The sequence below is a fragment of the Dendronephthya gigantea genome, unplaced genomic scaffold, assembly GCF_004324835.1.
Source record: "Dendronephthya gigantea isolate DGI-Jeju-01 unplaced genomic scaffold, DenGig_1.0 000120F, whole genome shotgun sequence".
NCBI lineage: Eukaryota > Metazoa > Cnidaria > Anthozoa > Malacalcyonacea > Nephtheidae > Dendronephthya > Dendronephthya gigantea.
Window position 1 is genome coordinate 680,984 of NW_021163130.1, and position 19,398 is coordinate 700,381.

Sequence of the window (19,398 nt, forward strand, 5' to 3'; positions counted from 1 at the left end):
TCCTTCTTCCCAATCCCTCGCAAATACCCTCTCCTCTAATTTAAATCCAGTTACTAAGCTTGATGATGGATATACTTCTGATAATGGACAATGCTATATGATTCAAAGAATAATGACGACACGGTCTCGAAATCTGAATATTAATAAGGAGCAACCCAAGCGAAACAACTTGATTACAATTGCCTGTGCACCCATGGCTCAACCCTCTAAAGCAAGCTTAGCGATACATTTTAGCACGCTGAATGTAAGATCATTAAAAAACAAGATGTGTCTTGTTCATGAATTTATCGTAGATAACAAACTGGATATTTTGGTCCTAACAGAAACCTGGCTCTCCCCTGAAAATAATGATTTTGAAATAAGTGAAGCTACTCCTAATGGATATTCATTCTTACATGTTCCTCGAGAATCTCGTGGTGGTGGTGTAGCTATTGTGTTTAGAAGAACCTTATATATCAAGGAAAATCCGAGCATTAGAAAGTTCGAATCATTCGAATATATGGATCTGACTATGAAATCGGTATCGAAGACTGTGAGAATTATTATTGTCTACCGTCCTCCTATGTCAAAAAAGAACGGAGTAAATGAAGCTACTTTTTTTAATGAATTTTCTAATTTGCTGGAAATACTTGTTCCGAGCCAGGGCATTGGAGATGTCTTACTAGCGGGCGACTTCAATTTTCATGTTAATGATATCAACAATGTGTCGGCGAAAAAGTTCAACAACTTGATTAGATCGTTTGACTATAAAAATCATGTGCTTGTTCCTACCCATAAAAAAGGTCATACGCTGGATCTAATATTAACAAGATCAGATGACACATTTGTGTCCGGCGTAAATGTAACTGATCCTGGTATCTCGGACCATTTTGCAGTAAATTGTAAGTTACTGTTTACTAAACCTTATTCTGTAAAGAAGAGCATTAGCTTCAAGAACATCAAGTCGATAAATTTTGATTTGTTCTGTGCCGATATAAGAAGATCAGCTTTTGCCCAAAAAAGCAACACCGCGATCAACACTTTTGCTTCTGTTGATGCCTATGAAAACACACTCGTAACGTTACTGAATTCGCATGCACCCATCAAAAGTAAGCTTAAAGTATTACGTCCAGATACCTCATGGTATACCCCCGAAATTCAGGAACAAAAAATCATAAAAAGAAGGTTAGAGCATCGTTGGAGAAGGTCACGATTAACCGTTGATAGAGAATTATATACTCAGAAGTGTGTTGATGTTAATAGGCTTATTACAAACGCAAAAACCAACTATTATAAAAAGTTAATAAATGACTGCGAATCTGATCAAAGGGAACTTTTTAAGAAAGTAGAGAGAATGTTTAATGGATCAAAGAAAGAAAATATCCACCGTGTAGTTCATCTGAACAACTTGCAAACAATTTTGCAGACTTTTTTGAAAACAAAATTGACGCTATCAGAAATGATTTGTTAACACATTCCACGATTCCAATGTGTACCAACACCATAGAACCATCGTCGATGAAATGCAGTGAATTTAAATCAGTCCTTTCTACCGACATCTACTGAGGATCTGACTGTCATAATGAAAAAAATGGCCCAAAAATCGTGTGTTCTGGACCCAGTTCCCTCTAAGATCGTGCAGGAGTGTTTGGCTGATTTGTTACCACCGATTAATAAAATATGAATATAATTAACAACTCACTTGAAACTGCTACTGTACCTGTAAGCCTAAAATGTGCAGCTCTAAAACCAAGGCTGAAGAAAGATAACATGAACACTGATGAATATCCTAGTTTTCGACCGATCTCAAATCTCAAGTTTGTGTCTAAATGCCTAGAGAAAGTTGTGGCAATTCAATTAGATCAACACATCATGAGAAACAATCTAAGTAAATCTCTACAGTCTGGTTACAAGAAACACCACAGCACTGAAACAGCCTTGGTCAAGGTTCAAAACGATGTTCTGGAAGCTTTGGACAATCAAAATGCAGTGATCTTAGTTCTCCTAGACCTTTCTGCGGCATTTGACACTGTAGACCATGCAATATTAATGCACAGACTCTCTTCGAAATACGGGATCAGCGGAAAGGCTTTAAGATGGTTTGAATCATATCTTGATGAAAGGTCATTTACGGTATATGTTCTTGATGGCCAATCTACAAAACGAACTATACGATCTGGTGTTCCACAGGGAAGTATTTTGGGACCGATGCTTTTCTCACTTTATATTGCACCTATAGGAGATATTATACGATCAATGGGCATTGGCTATCATCTCTACGCTGATGACACTCAATTATACATTACGTTTAAATCGACTAATGCAAGTAAGTTGGGTGACGCTAAATTTGAGATTGAGCAATGTATCAGAAAAGTGAATGAATGGCTATCTAGGAATAAACTGAAATTGCACAGTGAAAAACTGAGATAATGTTGCTATCGTCTCGATATCGCCCTTGTCCATTTTCATTTTCGGTAACAGTTTGTGACGAACTTATTGATTTATCGCCAAAGGCAAAGAATATTGGAGTTACGATGGACTCGCAGTTAAATATGGAGATGCAAGTAATAACTGTTTGCAAATCTGGATTCTACTATCTGAGAAAATTAGGTAAAATACGAAAATATCTTAGCCTTGAATCTGCTAAAACTTTGGTACATGCTTTGGTTACTTCCCGATTGGATTTCAACAATGCCGTATTGTATGGATTACCAAGCATACTCCTACAAAGAATTCAGAAAGTCCAAAATGCAGCTGCACGGATGGTCGCTTTGTCAAATAAAAGGGATCATGTATCTCCTGTGATGTTTAAACTGCATTGGCTGCCGGTGAAAGAAGGAATTGAATATAAGATACTATTACTCACTTATAAAGCACTATCTGGTCTAGCTCCGCCATATATAAACGATATGCTCAAGATTTATATTCCTGAACGTAATCTACGATCTTCAGTAGATAAACAATTAGTAGTCCCAAAATATAATTTAGAATTTTATGGAGGACGGTGTTTTTCTGTAGTTGCACCAACACTATGGAATAGGTTACCACAGACACTAAGACTGTCTGAGCCTGTAAATAGTTTTAAAGTAGGATTAAAGACATATTTGTTTAGAACTGTAAATAAAGATTTATCTAAGTATTGTAAATAATCATAGATTGTAGCTAGTTTTATACCCTTTTTATAGTAAAGCCAAAAATCTGTATTCTACCTTTATGGATTATGGATTGAATATCAGTAGAAAACATGTTGTGCTTGTAAACAGGTAGTATACTAAATTAGTGTTAAGCGCTGTTGAAGTGCTGATAACCACTTGAAATTCAGAATCAGAATTAGTTATTCTTAAAGCACAGACGTTACTCGCGCATGCGCATAACTTACAAAACCACCCAACGTCGACCGTCCATGACAAAGAATTTGGACAACTTTGGATTCGCCTATGTTCTACCGGGTTCCGGGTGTAATTCCTAATCTGAAAAACTATTGGTAATTTTCTCATTAAACGAGAACTCCATACCCTGGTTGATAGAAATGGCGTTATGATTTGTCTAGACTGTTTTGCGATTACCCTAAGAGTCGTAGAAAGCATTTTTGCTTCGTCAACTTTTTATTCGACACGGATTATTCCTATCTTGCAGTGAGGACTTTCACAGATCCATGTCTATTCTAATATGTTAAATAGTTTTTTGACTGTAAAATTGAAGTTTGCAAGGATAGCTCTAATAATGTTATAAATTATAATGGTGTTTTACTTGTAAATCTATATTGTGACAAAGCTTATAAAATAAAAAAATAAAAAATTAAATTAAAATTGTCGTATCATCATTCTAAAACAAGAACTTCATAATCGTGAATGCGGTGCTCCTTGCCACCGTAGGCGATGCATGCTCCCTTAAGATTCCCATCGTATTCCTTATCCACTCCAACTTTTCCAGGAATCATCTTTCCTGCAACTACGCCCCTTGCATGGTATGAAGGACCTCCATCGTAGCCTCCTTCAATAGCATTTTTTGGTGCCTTGTCACCATTTTGCATCTCACATAGGATGTTTTCGATGTTGATGTGAGCACCTCGAATGTGTGGACGCGGTGCTCTTTAGATCCGTAAGGAATGCACGCCCCTTTCAAACGGCCATTTCTAGGCGAATCTACTCCGACCTTGCCTGGAATTGTTTTCTCCGAAACAATTCCTCTCCCGTGGTAAGATGGTCCGTTATCATATCCACCTTCAACAGCATTTTCTGGCAGTGATTCCCCTGTTGAACATGGGACATGTTTGACAGACCCTTCATCAACTGGTTTAAAAAACTGTTAAGGAAAAAAATCAAATTTCAATGAATCCTAGCAATGCATTGCGTTCTTAAAAACAACCCTTTAGGTGTATGTGTTTGAGATCTATTCCTCCGACACTGTAGTTTATACTTCGCCTATAGCTAGATAGTCAGTTAATTAAAGGACGACAAATTGTAGCTATTATTGGAGCAATCGCCGGCACCGTAAATATCATGCATGAATGCGCATTATTTTGAATGTATTATGCAAGCTTTTTCAGACTTAGTTCCCCATACTGACATTCCTTCACTGTTCTTTTCTACAAAATAATATACATATTTTGCTCTTTTTTACGGTCAACTTTACCCCACTTCAGTTAAACAAAACTGGATTTACATGCATGAGCCGGTTGTATGCTTCAAGTCTTTGGTCTTGATATTTTTAAGTACATAGTTCCAAAAAAACTTTATTTAAGTTTAGCACTTTGCCCTAAATTTTTTTTTGCTGTGCAAAATCACGAAATTTGCCGCAAAAGGGAGGTAAATGGGGTTAGGCGAGTGCGAAAACGTTCTGGGGCCGGTTGTTCAAAAGCCGGTTAACGCTAACCCAGGGTTAAATTTGCTTAACCCTGGGTTAAATTTTAACTCTGGGTTACTTTGCGTTGTTCAAAACTAGGTTATCTTTAACCCTAGGTTAAAGGAAGGGTTAACTTTAACCCTCCTCGCTAGATGGGTTAACTTACTTAACCCTAGGTTAACGTATCAAGTTCGCAAATAAAACATGGCAGGCTTTCCTTTTAATTTGTTTCGAATAAATCATCCTCGTCGGGAAAGACGATATCGTCCACGTGGCATAAATATTGACGGCCTTTACGACGATGAGCTAAGGGCAAGGTATAGGTTTGGCAGAAACACAATAAATTACATTACAAACCTTCTGCATGAAGATTTAATTCGCAATACGCAGCGAGGCCATGCACTTGAGCCACAACAACAAGTCCTAATTGCCTTGAGATTTTATGCCTCCGGCAGTTTCCTACAAGTTGTTGGAGATAGTTTCGGTGTTGACAAATCAACGGTGTCTCGAACGGTCAGAGATGTATCTTTGGCACTGAATAGAAGACGAAATGATTTCATAAAATGGCCGTCTTCAATAAACGAAATCGAGAAAGTAAAGAACCACTTTTTTGCACAAGCTGGCTTTCCGTCTGTGATTGGTTGTGTTGACTGTACACACATCAGAATTCAGGCGCCACATCATAACGAGAATAATTACGTGAACCGGAAGCGCTATCACTCTATCAACGTACAGGGCATTTGTGATCATGAAGGTACATACTGATACTGTATCATAATTATATATAATCACACTGCTATTACTTGTACTGGGCGTCCCAAAAGATTAGTCCAGTTTAATTAATAACTTTTTGAATCAGTAAAGCCATTACACCACACGTTTAAATGTACTACATTTTTAATATACTCCTCTGATAGGACGGTTTACAAACATTGTGGCTCGATGGCCTGGCAGCACCCATGATAGCCACATTTTCCACACATCTCAAATATGCCAGCAGCTTGAGAACAACCACAACCACTTGGAGCAAGGAATTTTGCTTGGTGACAGTGGCTATGCACTGAAGCCATACCTTATGACACCATATCATGAGCCAGCCACAGCAAATCAAAGGGGGTTTAACCGAGCCCATAGGAGGACCCGGGTCATAATTGAACAAGTATTTGGTAGATGGAAAAGACGATTCCATCTTCTGCACTCAGAAGTGAGAATGCACCCGGAAAAGGTTTGCCAGCTTATTGGTGCATGCGCAATATTGCATAATATTGCAATTGCATTTAATGAGCCAATGGATGATGATGATGATGATGAAGATGATGAACTGGAAGTACAGGAATATCAAGGGCATGAAACAGGCCATCTTATCAGAGACCATATAGCAAACACTTTTTTTTAAACAGCTATTAATTGGCATGAATTTGTGTATATTAAACCACAGGCTATTATGGTAAGTTGATTGATGTGTTCAAGCTTGTAAATGACTGAGTGTACACTCTACTTTTTCCACATACCCATTTAATTAATATTAAATATTATCATATCAAATATTATAATTTAATATACAGTGTCAATAAAGTATGGGTTATAAATTATATTGCAAATATGTAATTGTGATTAGTTTATGAACAGTTTATGAATGCTATAAATAAAATAAATATATAACATTAATATAAATACTTTACACACAAAATTATATACAGCTAAATGAAATTTATATTAATAAGTTTTTCCTTTAACGTTGGAGGAATAAAGAATGATAAGTACTTGAGAGTGTGTATTTACAATCATGAACATGAAAATTTGTTGCACAAGGCAATCTGTCTGCTTTTAATGTGTAAATGCCTAGTACCTTACAACCCCTATTACCACTTGCATGCATAGAATTTGAGGTTCTGAAAGTCCAACCATAATTAAGCTGTATAGAAATAATTAAGTTATCAAAGAATGAATAGACACAGTACCCTTCAAAGCTTCAGCATACTATTTTGTGCCTCTCTTAAAGCCTGGTTTTTTAGTTTTAGGTTTTCCTTCTTCAATATTAAAACTTCTTTCTGGTGTTGTAGAACTTCAGCTTGCAGCTTTAAAACCTCTTGGTTTGTTATTCTCCTTTTTCGTTCTGTTTTGCTTGGTGGAGGGAGGGCGGGGATAAGGGTGGTGGGCACAGGTAAACAATTAGGAGTAAAGACTTCTTCCTTATTGAAAGATGGTGGTATCGGACGCTGTTTTTCACGATCATAATTATCTTCATCTGAATCATCTGAGTCGAGTTGTCCTACTTCTGTTAATTCTTGAAGGATACCGTCTCTAAGTGCGGGCGTGCTACAACCCTCCAAGGATTGTCTATCCTGTCCGTCTGAAAAATGAAGAGACATAAAATACCCAAATAATAAAACATAATACATATACAATAAACAAAGTATATGCTTTAAAAAAAGGCGAAACTGCAAAATGCAAAGTGTTGACACAAGCATTTATATATAGCAGAGTCTTGGCAAAGTTAGAATTTCAACTAGAAAGAAAAAAACTTATCTTAGTTTAGGAAGCCGTTTTCACTAATGGAGTTGAACAAATATTAATAGTTGAAAACTTGGCAATTTCTTTGCAAACATGGCCGCGTTCGTGCAAATATGATGATATGAAATGAATATATGATTACAATTTAATTAAGCGTTGCGCTCTGGAAACTAATTTAGAGACTTGCCCAAACTTGTACCACAGTTCAGCGCAACAAATGCAATCACTTCCCACCGGTACCTGTTTCAAAGCCGCTTAATCCGGTAAAAAGAGGAGTATCTTCAAATATTTTGATTATCCTCTCTTGCGCTGCAGTGGGTTCTTTAGGTGGAGGACCACCTCCAGTTTTTCGCATCTGCCTATTCACATCGGCAAACGTTTTCTTAGCGGAGCTGGTCAGGTTCTTCCACTTCTCTTTAATTTCGCTTGTTGTGCGGTTTGCCACCCCTATCGCGTTTATTTCTTTTGTGATATTCTCCCAAATTTTATTTTTTTTCTGATTCGTTACCGCATTGGTTAGTTTTGACTGGATTAGTCCTAAATTTTCTTGCACTCTGCTGGTCAAAGTGTCTATTTCGGTCACCGTAAAGTTGAGCTTTCTTCTTTTCTCTCCTTCAACGTCCGCCATTTTGCAAGAATTCGCGCGCTTTTTAACCTAAGGTTAACTGCCTTAACCCTGGGTTAGTTAACCGCAACTTTCACACTGCTTTGAACAACGGAGTTTTAACCTGGGGTTAGCTAACCTTGGGTTAAGGATTTTAACCCAGGTTTAACGCTAACCCAGGGTTAAATTTAACCCGCTTTTGAACAACCGGCCCCTGATTTTTAAAGCGAATATCGCGTTGCCGGGTTTGGCATTGGTTAACTCGTGGTTGACTCCATGCATAAATTGACACGACACGGATTAACATTTTAAACAAGTTTAAGACCGATTTTTATTTACTGTTAAACCATAGGCAGCCCAGACTTTGACTTGCGCGTGTGATACTCGCGAGCGTGTCGCGCTTACGTTGTTTACTTCGTCTATATATTATGACAAGGTAGGAAAGAGTTTATCAAAATATGACAGATATACCTTCGTAAATGTATAATTATCTAAAAAATTACTTGAAGAAACGCCACAAAAACTACAACCTAATAATCACCGATGATTAAACTACATTATCCTAAAGTTTTCATGTTTTTTAACAACATCTAAAGCCTTCAAATTAGCAAAATAAAACAGGAATTCATACGGAATTTTTAGAGAACTATCCCCGAGGGTCACTCCGTAAAGGGATAGGTGGTCATAGGTGGTCCTGCAGGTAAGCCAATGAGCGTTTAGTTAATATCTCAAAAAATATGACGTTTCCTTAGGCGGAGTGACCCTCGGATAGTTTTCTCAAAATTCCGTATGAATTCCTGTTTTATTTCGCTAATTTGAAGGCTTTATAGATGTTGTTTAAAAACATGGAAACTGCAGAATAATGTGGTTTAATCATCGGTAATTATTAAGTTGTAGTTATTGTGGCGTTTCTTCAAGTAATTTTTTAGATAATTATACATTTACGAAGGTATATCTGCCATATTTTGATAAACTCTTTCCTACCTTGTCATAATCCCCGAGCCGGTGCGGAGCACCGTGCGAGGGTACTAATTCCGCCCGGAGATTAGGAATTACACCCGGCACCCGGGAGAACATAGCGGAATCCAAAGTTGCCCAAATGTCATGGACGTTCAATGGTCATGGTACTTGTGCGCATGCGCGAAATGCGAACGAGTGTAGACTGGTAATCAGCAACTTCCTGATTGGCTAAGACGAAACGTTTGTGTTTCAGTGAAAAACGTCAGCAATTTAATTGTCATTTTGCAAACTATTTTTTAAAAAAATATTTCGAAAACAAAATATGAAATGTGGAATCAAATAACAGATAAAACACTGCGAAGAGTTATATTATCAGAACTGGAGGAATTAGCGGTGAAAAGGGACAACTCGATTATAATCCTTGAAATGGTAGGAGTCTATTTTGTTTATTTCGAGGTTTATTTCGTGTTTGCTGTACGAATACATTTTATGACCTTGGTACAGTATGTCGTTTTGCTCAGTTTTGCGAAGGCGTGACCGACTATTTAAGACTTTACATCATCGTTTTAACTTCCAAAAGAGTCCTTAAAAGTGTAATTCGGAGTTTTAATATAACAAATATCACTTTAAAGGTTTATATACAGTCGACTGCAATCACTGCATGAGTTTAATAATCGAAAAACAACATTCGACGTTCACTGCTTGGTTATTTATATTATTTGGGCTGTTTTGATGTTTGAAGCTTTAGCTATAATGAAGTATTAACTCTCACTTAAACTGTGAAAGTCTATAACTTAATTCAACGGAAAGCAGCAGGAAAACGGGTGATTTCACTTCACCTTTACGACTGTGTTTTTTTCCTAAATATTTGAAACATCAGCTATCGGCTTTACATTAGGACATTTCATAATATTGAAGGTTAGGTCTGGCTAGCTCAGGAAAATTTTTGCTTCGTTTGAAATGGCGAGGGGTTGCTGCATGCATGTATCTCTAGTATATAGACGAAGTAAACAACGTAAGCGCGACACGCGCGCGAGTATCACACGCGCAAGTCAAAGTCTGGGCTGCCTATGGTTAAACCGCTGTTCTGTTGACTACGATATTTCAAATCTTAAGACAACCTTAAATGTGCTACATGGTGTTCTTGGTGGCGTGGGAAAGCTTTGAAAACAAACAAACAAAAAAACAAACAAACAAACAACTAAACAAGAACAACAACAGTCCTTTAATGGTAGACTTTCTGACCTCCTTCAACGGCTTGCCTAGAGGCATTTGGATAAATTGAAAAACTTGGCCGGATAAATTTCTGCCAGAATTTTGGACCTGAAATTAAAGATAAAACAACAATTAGTTAGAGAGAGCAAACTAAGAGTATTTGAAGATATTCTCGCATGAAAAGTGTGCAGAAAAGATAAAAAATAAAGACGATAGGCGAAGAAAACGCTGCGTGACTTACGCTTTCAATTAGCAAATTTCTGCAACAGTCTGATCAAAATGATGTCGTGGTTTCAAAGTCAAACATTTAAACTAACCACGATTTTGCATGCCACCGAGCAAGTTGCCACCGGAACTCGCAAGTACCAACCGTCATTTTCACATTTTGTAAAGTTGCTAGCACGCACTACCGAGTCGGTATTTATTTATGCTTATTTCTTAACGAACTGTGTATTTGATGCTAATCATTTGACAAATTAAAGGTGGATCCGAGAGAAATTTACGATATTTACATTACCAGTTCTGTTTGTTCGCAGATATTTCAACGTGTAGACAGTGGCGTAGCTAGCAATAGCAACTCGTCCCGCTTTGCTGTGTTGAACGATGCAATTTTCCTTGCAACTTGCAATGCAATTCTACTCTTGAGAGATGTAGTGTTGGCGAATACAACATTTTATTACGCTCCGCTGACGTTTTCTTGACATTTCGATCACTCTTTACTAATTGACATCCCTCAAAATTACAATTGCATTGCAATTTGCAAGGAAAAGTGCATAATTATTGTAACAGCGCCTTAATATGAACTGATCTCCATACATCGTAAACAATGCATTTGCAAATGCTTGAATACGTAATTCGTTCAAAAATTTGCAGAGCCATGCAGCATCGCTATGAATGATTTATAGTCCTGACACGAAGTTTCGAGAGGCAGAAGATTTTTTAGTTCTCCACAACAGCGTATATTTGTATTCAGGACTCGAATATTTGATAATCACAGAAACACATAACGGGAAACCGCGAAATACATCATATATCTTATAAATTATTCCCTGTGGGCTGTGGAGTCACAAAGAAATTCAGGCAGGAGATCTCAGTTTAGCTCCTCCCAGTTTACGTCAATGTAATATTTTTACATCAATTAACGGATTCGTGTTCCTGTTTGTTCCAACCAAGTGGTATAGTATCTTCCTAACTGAACGCAAACGAAATGGACAAATGGTGCTATGGGCTGCCACGCATGTAGTCAGAAGGAATGATTTACAGGCTGTCTAAACCGTTGAACACTAAACTCTTTGTTTAAGCTTATTACCATTCGACTGAGCCGGAACCTTAAAAGTTCGACGTATGAAAGGGACTTTAAACACACATGAAGCATGAGAGTTATAGTAACCCATAAAAAGAAAAAGTCGACAAATCCTAGACTAATGAACTTATAGTACTTTCTCAAACAGCAAAAAAATTAATTTTGATTGCATATGCGGATATTTCAAATCTGCATCATATTTCAGTGTTTGTAGAAGCCTAGTTTATAAATGTCAAGTTACTATATAAACCAAAATGCAGTCGAAATCTTATCTGTTTATCTTCGTCCATTAACGTGAGATGTAAAAATTTGTTAAATCAACGAATTCGTATTGCTGTTTGTCTTAACTTGGCAGCATTGTATATTATAGAGTGAAGGTTGAATATAGTTAACGTCGAATATACCAGAATGTTGTATATTCGACCTTGGTTTGATAGAATACACTAGAATATGGTATGATTTTCGACCTTTGGTAAGATTGAATACACCGGAATGGTGTATTAATCACCCTTTGTAAGATACCGAAATTTGGACCCCCAAAGAAGCTGCAGAATTGCTCAAAATATCACAAAAGAGAGAAAAAATGCTGTATGCAGTCCTGTTTCTAACGAAACGTCTTAAAGAGGACTTAATTAAGATAAGGTATTATGAGCTGCTATCATGTATCAGCATCGCCATGAATGATTTATAGGCCTGACTCGAAGTTGCGTGAAGCAGAAGATGGTTTGGCTCTCCCGAATAACATATATAATTGCATTCAGGGGGATAAATGTCAAATTACTATACCTGTATAGGCCTAATTATTGAGTGACCCGAATATTTGATAATCCCAGAAACACAAATCGATAAACCGAAATGCATCATAGATCTTATAAATTATTCCATGTGGACTGTGGAGTCACAAAGAAATTCAGTCAGGAGATCTCAGTTTAGCTCCTCCCAATTTACGTCAATGTAATATTTTTACATCAGTTAACGAGTTCGTGTTCCTGTTTATCACAACCGAGCGGTGTAGTATCTCCCTAACTGAACGCTAACGAAAAGGTGCTATGAGCTGCCTCGCATGTAGTCAGCAGGAATGATTTATAGGCTGTGTCAACCATTGAACACTAAACTCTTGGTTTAAGTTCATTTCTTCTTTCTCATCGTATCTTATCTCTCATCTTATTTGCATTCGAGTCGTATCCTTCCTTTGTTGTATCTATAATTTCGACTTATAAGCCATAAAAATAGTAAAATTGACCAATCCTTGACTAGTGTAATATACTACTTTCTTAACAGCCAAAAAAAACGAGGATCGCATGGATATTTTAAATCTGATTGCATTATATTTCAAATCTGTATAATTATATCAATAATTTATTGTTAAGATAGCAAGCTAGTATAAACTTAAAAGGTTGCTATATGAGATATCTTATAATGCAGTTTATCTCCTTACCTCCAGATGTAAAATTTGTTACCTCAACGGAGAAAGAAACGACTGGCCCCGTATGCACGGGTGGATCCAGACTGATGCGATTGTCGCAAATGCATCAGTCAAAATATCCGCACAAAGGCGAAAAAAAAAGTATGGTATTGGCAAAAAGTAAGACTATATTTATAGTCTCTGGAAAGGTACCCAGTAAAACACGATAAAAAATAGTAAAGGTCGAATATAGCAGAAAGGAACAAACGCGAAATATTGAATACGAAATTGTCGGCGAAGTACAAAAAAATATGACCATTTAGTCTCTCAGTAAAACACGACAAGAAGTAGTGAAGGTCAACACTCGAATATACAAGAATATGGTAGAATTAATAATTGATCTTGGTAAGATTGTTGAATACACCAGAATGTGTAATATTTAACTTTGGTAAGCTCGAATACACCTGAATATGGTATAATTAATTATTCTACCTTTGTGAGCTCGCGAATTCCCGAATTTACGCACCAGAAAATATATAGCTTTAATTATTTGACCTTGGTAAGCTTAAATTCTCCTGAATATAGTATAAATATTCAACCTTGGTAAGATACCGAAATATGGACCTCCCATGCAGTGGTGCTGCAAAATTCAAAATATTAATATTCAAAATATCACACCAGTCAGCGGCCCTGATCCTAACTAAACGTTTATCCTTCTACTCGCGTAAAAATGCTCAGGTTGATGCAAGTTGATATAAACAGGATGGAGCAATGTTGTCCTGCCCACATTGTTCCGAGTTATTATCAATATTGAGCAATATTGTTACAACCGATTCAGTTTCAACAATATTGTTCAATGTTGATATAACAACTCTGAACAATGTGGGCAGCACAACATTGCTCCATCCTGTTTATATCAACTTGCATCAACCTGAGCGTTTTTACGCGTGTAGCATGCAATGTCTGGTTAAAAGGATTCAAAGACAAGGTGCTATGAGCTGCTATGTTATCGCCATTTATAGGCCTAGCTGACTTGAATGTCGAACTCTGACGTCTAACTCTAAAGTCTTTATTAACAATTTGTGATAGATTTTTTTCACACAGTTAACTGTAATAGACGGATACACATACAGTTCCTGAATAGTTTGTCATATAATCAGTATAAAATAATATCAGTACTTGTAACATCATGAAACGTCTATTGAAATAACGCACTATGGAATTCACGAGGAAGAAGTAAAGCGCATGAATTCTGAAAATTTTTAGACTTAAAGTAAACAGGAAGAGCGATAATTATTAGGAGAGCGGAATTAAACGTCACATGCTTGGACGAATTTTCATGTGTGTCGAATTTTCGTGAAGCACAAAATAGTTTAGGTCTCCAGTAAATTTGAAGAGCATCTAATTGTATTCAGGGGGATAAACGCCAAGTTACTATAGATTAGAAAATTATACATTAATTTATACTTAGGCGTTTTACATTGTGCAATATTAGCAATTCCTTTATGCTGTAGGTCTGATTGAGTTACTCGATTATTTTGTTATGAAAGAAAAACATTTCGGGAAACATTATAGTGGAACCTTTATCTCAATTCAAAAAATTCAGTAAGATTCGCATTGATGCAGGGAGTATGGAGTACTACAAGATTTATCGACGCATACCTGAAAATTTTCTCGTGTTGAGTGTGTAGATTCTGAGGTTCACCAGTATTAGCCTTGTCTCCACGCGGCTTCGAGATTGAATTTGAAATGAATTGAACACTGATAATCAACAAGGGTGAAAAATGTTAGCCAATCAGTGCGTTTGTTTACATTTTTCGTTCTTGACCAATCAGAATGCGCGAAATTCAAAATATGTAAACAAAAGGAGTGGGAAAATAACACCATCTTCTAAGCCCTCCGTGCCATTCGATATTGAACTTTTCACTTCAAAACTAACAAATTGTGACAAAGCGTGACTTTTTCTTTAATTTCCTCGTGGGGATTTTTTAAATTCGATCCACAACGCGAAATATTTATGTTTGAAGAACCGTGGGTCAACGCGCGTAAAATAGCAGACACCCTAATAGTCTGTCTTTAATACGCATATGAAATACTTTGTCAGACTCTATAAATTTTGCATTTTAAACGTATTTCCTTCCAGTAGACTGACTATTGTGTAGTAAAAACCCTATTCTGTGGTACACAGTAATACCTTTCTCGTCGGAAACGTCAGAGTTACAAGTGTAGTGTTATTAAATATCACATCCGGTTGGCTTCTTGGAAGAGGGAACTAAAGCAACGGAATGTCAGAGTCAGCCAGACCTTACCCAAGGGGTTATTTTTTCCAAGAAATTGTTTGCTGTTGTTTAATTCTGTTTGTTTTCTGTATCATCGTCGTCATCATGTTCAAGATGACTCACTTCGTCGCTGTGATCGCCTCTTCAACGCTGATTGCAGGAGAAAACACAGCGTCGAGCACGGCGTTGTTTGCTGTCTTGCCGAGAGCTTCAACTTTTGCCAACAACGTTGCTGGACAAACTGGGCAATGGTTAATGTTAGATCAGTGGGCAGAACACAAATTTTATGTATGTATGTATGTATGTATTATGTAGGGGTTCCACATCCACGGAAAACATTCCAAACGGGGTTCACTTTTTTGCAGGTAGGCAAATCGCATTTTCTATGCTGAAAATATTTTTGAAGTAGTCTTTTAAAGATTTATGTATATAAATATATATATATATATATACATATATATATATATATATAGATATATATATATATATATATATACATGCTAAGCGACATGCTAATTAAGCAAATCTGAGTTTAAAAGCATGTGCATATATGTATATACATGCTATTAAACTCAGATTTGCTTAGCATATGTCGCTGCCTTTTTTGAAATTAAAGATCTTTACAAGCATTGCAGTACTGTTGGTGGCAGTATTTTCACTAAATGCGACTGTGTTCCCCCTCATTTATTTTGTATTCTATTTACCTGTATGGGTTTTGTGGGGTTTCCACTGATGTAAACCCTAGTGGAAGTAATTGGTTGGTGACAATCTTCTCATCAAACAAGTTGATAAGTTTCCACTTAGTGGTGTGTTTTGGTTGTCTTTGGGCTTGAGGTTGTTGAACTGCCATGTTGAGGTGGCTAAAAAGGGATTCAAACTTGAGGGTGAGGAATTCAGCTGCCTTTGCTATTAATTTACTAACTGAAATTAAATTTCCTAGGTGGCACAAATAATGGAATGCAGCTCAGCTTACAGGCATTTTGGTCCTTCTTAACACAATGTGTAATTTCTCAACTGGATATTTATCAAATGCGGCCAAGTTTTGGTGTACAGTATCAAACACTGGAGGGCTGTTTCTTATTTTGTCAGTGGGCCAAGGTGACCAACACAGCTGATAAAATTGCATTCAAAGCAAAGAAATTGATGCCTGTAAGCATGAGCTGCATTCTTTCCAGTCAGTAGTTGTGCCACCTAGGAAATTTAATTTCAGTTCCAAACAAATTAGTAAATTAGTAGCAAAGGCAGCTGAATTCCTCACCCTCAAGTTTGAATCCCTTTTTATACTCACCTCAACATGGCAGTTCAACAACCTCAAGCCCAAAGACAACCCAAACACACCACTAAGTTGAAACTTCTCAACCTGTTTGGTGAGAAGATTATCACCAATCAATTGCTTCCACTAGGGTACACATCAGTGGAAACCCTACCAAACCCATACAGGTAAAAAGAATGCAAAACAAATGAGGGGGCCGGTGTTTCAGAGGAACACAGTTGCATTTAGTGAGAATACTGCCATCAACAGTAATGTAATTCTTGTAAAGATCTTTAATTTCAAAAGAAGCAGCAACATGCTAAGCAAATCTGAGTTAGCATGTGCATACATAAATATATATAAATCCTTAAAAGTACTTCCAAAATATTTCCAGCATAGAAAATGCGATTTGCTTACCTGCACAAAAATTAACCCCCTTTATTTGGAGTGCTTTCCGTGGATGTGGACATTTGCTTCACATTGAATGTGTTCTGCCTATCATTAGCCATTGCCCAATTTGTCAAGCAACGTTTTTGGCAAAAGTTGAAGCTCTTGGCAAGACAGCAAACAACGCTGTGTTTTCTCCTGCAAATATCAGCGTTGACGAAGCAGCGACGAAGAGAGTGATCCTGAAGATGACGACGACAACGACGATGATACAGAAAACAAACAGAATTAAACAACAGTAAACAATTTCTTGGAGAAAATAACCCCTTGGGCGAAGGTCTGACTGACTCTGACATTCCGTTGCTTTAGTTTCCTTTTCCAAGAAGCCACTACACTTACACTTGTAACTCTGACGTTTCCGACGAGAAAGGTATTACTGTGTACCACAGAATAGGGTTTTTACTACACAATAGTCAGTCTACTGGAAGGAAATACGTTTAAAGTGCAAAATTTATAGAGTCTGACAAAGTATTTCATATGCCTATTAAAGACAGACTATTAGGGTGTCTGATATTTTACGCGCGTTGACCCACGGTTCTTCAAACATAAATATTTCGCGTTGTAGATCGAATTTAAAAAATCCCCACGAGGAAATTAAAGAAAAAGTCACGCTTTGTCACAATTTGTTAGTTTTGAAGTGAAAAGTTCAATATCGAATGGCACGGAGGGCTTAGAAGATGGTGTTATTTTCCCACTCCTTTTGAATTTCGCGCATTCTGATTGGTCAAGAACGAAAAATGTGGCCGGTTGTTCAAAAGCAGATTAAATTTAATCCTGGGTTAGTGCTAAACCTGGGTTAAAATTATATTTTTAGTCGAAAGATTATATCACCGTGAGGGCAGGGTCGAAGGGACGTTGTTTTGAACAGTAATTTCCGTGCATGGAATTTTGGAAAGAACCGAAATGAAAGGCCATTTTGTATGATAAACAATGTCGATGTGAAACAAAATTAAGCAAATTATAAACAATCTATTTTAAAATTTCAGGCATTGTTTGATTATTCAAAATTCAGGAACAAACGTAGGCTTACCACTTGCTGCCAATCAAAAGAATCGAATTTTAGCATCGGCGAAACAAATATTTCGATTACGATGTTTCAATTTGTACGGTTGTATTCATTTATCGTGTATTGCATTGAAGCGAAGATAAATAAATCAATACATCAGCTGAAACCGAACGAAGTCAAACTTAAATAATTCTTTGCTGTCGAAATTATTCGTAAAACCTTTCAAAAGTGTTTAATTCATGACGAATTATACGTGTTTACATGTTTCAGCTCCTTATTCATCCATTTTGAATCGAAGTTAACCCAGGATTAAAAAGTTAACCCATCTAGCTAGCAGGGTTAATTTTTTATCAATTTTAACCCGGGGTTAACGCTAACCGAGCTTTGTCTGCTTTGAGCAACGCAAATCAACCAAGGTTTAAAATTTAACCCTGGGTTAGGTATTTTTAACCCTGGGTTAGCGTTAACCGGCTTTTGAACAACCGGCCCCAGTTATATAAATAACGATAGCGGAATAGAACGTCGTATGCTTGAGCGATTTCTTCAATTAAATTTGACATCCAGTCAGTAAGACACAGGGTGGCGTGGGAGGTACCTTCCTTAGCGTTTCCTGCTCATGCAGAATTTTTATTCTTTTATCACGGTCTTTCGTTTTATCTCGCTTGTGTTCTCGGAGGAATATAGTGAAGGTCCAAAATACCAGAATGTTGTATATTCGACCTTGGTTTGAAGGAATACACTAGATATAGTATGATTTTTTAAATGAATACACTCGAATGTGATATAATTATTCGACCTTTTGAAAGATACCGTAATATGGACCCCCAGAGATGCCGCAGAATTGTTCAAAATATTACCCCAGACCGCTGGATGCGGTGCTGTTTCTAACTGGACGTCTTAAAGAGGACTTAATTAAGACAAGGTATTATGAGCTGCTCATCGTGTATCAGCATCGCCATGAATGATTTACAGGCCTGACTCAAAGTTTCGTGAAGCAGAAAATTGTTTGGTTCTCCAGAATAGCATATAATTGTATAAATGTCAAATTACTATACCTGTGGCCTAATTGAGAGACTCGAATATTTGATAATCACAGAAACACATTATAAACACATCAATTTATAGGCTGTATAGAAACACATCAATTTATAGGCTGTCTTAACCGTTGTACACTAAACTCTTTGTTTAAGTTCATTTCTTCTTTCTCATCGTATCTTATCTCTCATCTTATTTGCATTCGAGTCGTATCCTTCCTTTGTCGTATCTATAAGTTCGACTTATGAAAGAGCCTTTAAACACACGTTATGAAAATTATAATAAGGCATGAAAATAGAAAAATTGACCAATCTTTGACTAGTGCACAACTTTCCTAAGAGCTAAAAAAATGATGATCGCATGGATATTTTAAATCTGCATGATATTTCAAATCTGTATGTATCAGTAATTCATTGTTAAGGAAGCATGCTACTTTAAACTGGAATGCAACCTATATCTTAAGTAGGTAGCCCCACCCCCATATAGCGAGGAAAACACGCAACGCGTGGATCCCACGCGGGACGTCGGAAACTGTTGGATTTTCTCGAAGATAT

The 19,398-nt window shown here is 37.0% G+C and overlaps 1 protein-coding gene and 1 long non-coding RNA gene across 4 annotated transcripts; one reads left to right on the forward strand and one right to left on the reverse strand.

Annotated features, from left to right (window-relative positions):
- Positions 1-4,014: 4,014 nt before the first annotated feature.
- Positions 4,015-18,975, reverse strand: LOC114535548. Of its 3 annotated transcripts, XR_003688310.1 has the most exons (4): positions 18,865-18,975; positions 14,488-14,555; positions 10,148-10,225; positions 4,015-4,284 (listed from the first exon to the last, which is right to left on the reverse strand). It is a non-coding gene; the product is annotated as an uncharacterized LOC114535548 (long non-coding RNA). The 3 variants fall into 3 exon arrangements; XR_003688311.1 differs by lacking the exon at positions 14,488-14,555; XR_003688312.1 differs by lacking the exons at positions 14,488-14,555; positions 18,865-18,975 and adding an exon at positions 12,859-12,898.
- On the forward strand, positions 4,831-5,833 carry LOC114535547 (putative nuclease HARBI1). The gene has a single exon (XM_028556846.1). The coding sequence runs from the start codon at positions 5,029-5,031 to the stop codon at positions 5,587-5,589; it is 561 nt and encodes a 186-aa protein (XP_028412647.1). The 5' UTR covers positions 4,831-5,028; the 3' UTR covers positions 5,590-5,833.
- Positions 18,976-19,398: the final 423 nt, after the last annotated feature.

Bases quoted from the DNA above. Each gene is read 5' to 3' on its own strand.
- LOC114535547 (XM_028556846.1), top strand. From the start codon at position 5,029: ATGGCAGGCTTTCCTTTTAATTTGTTTCGAATAAATCATCCTCGTCGG.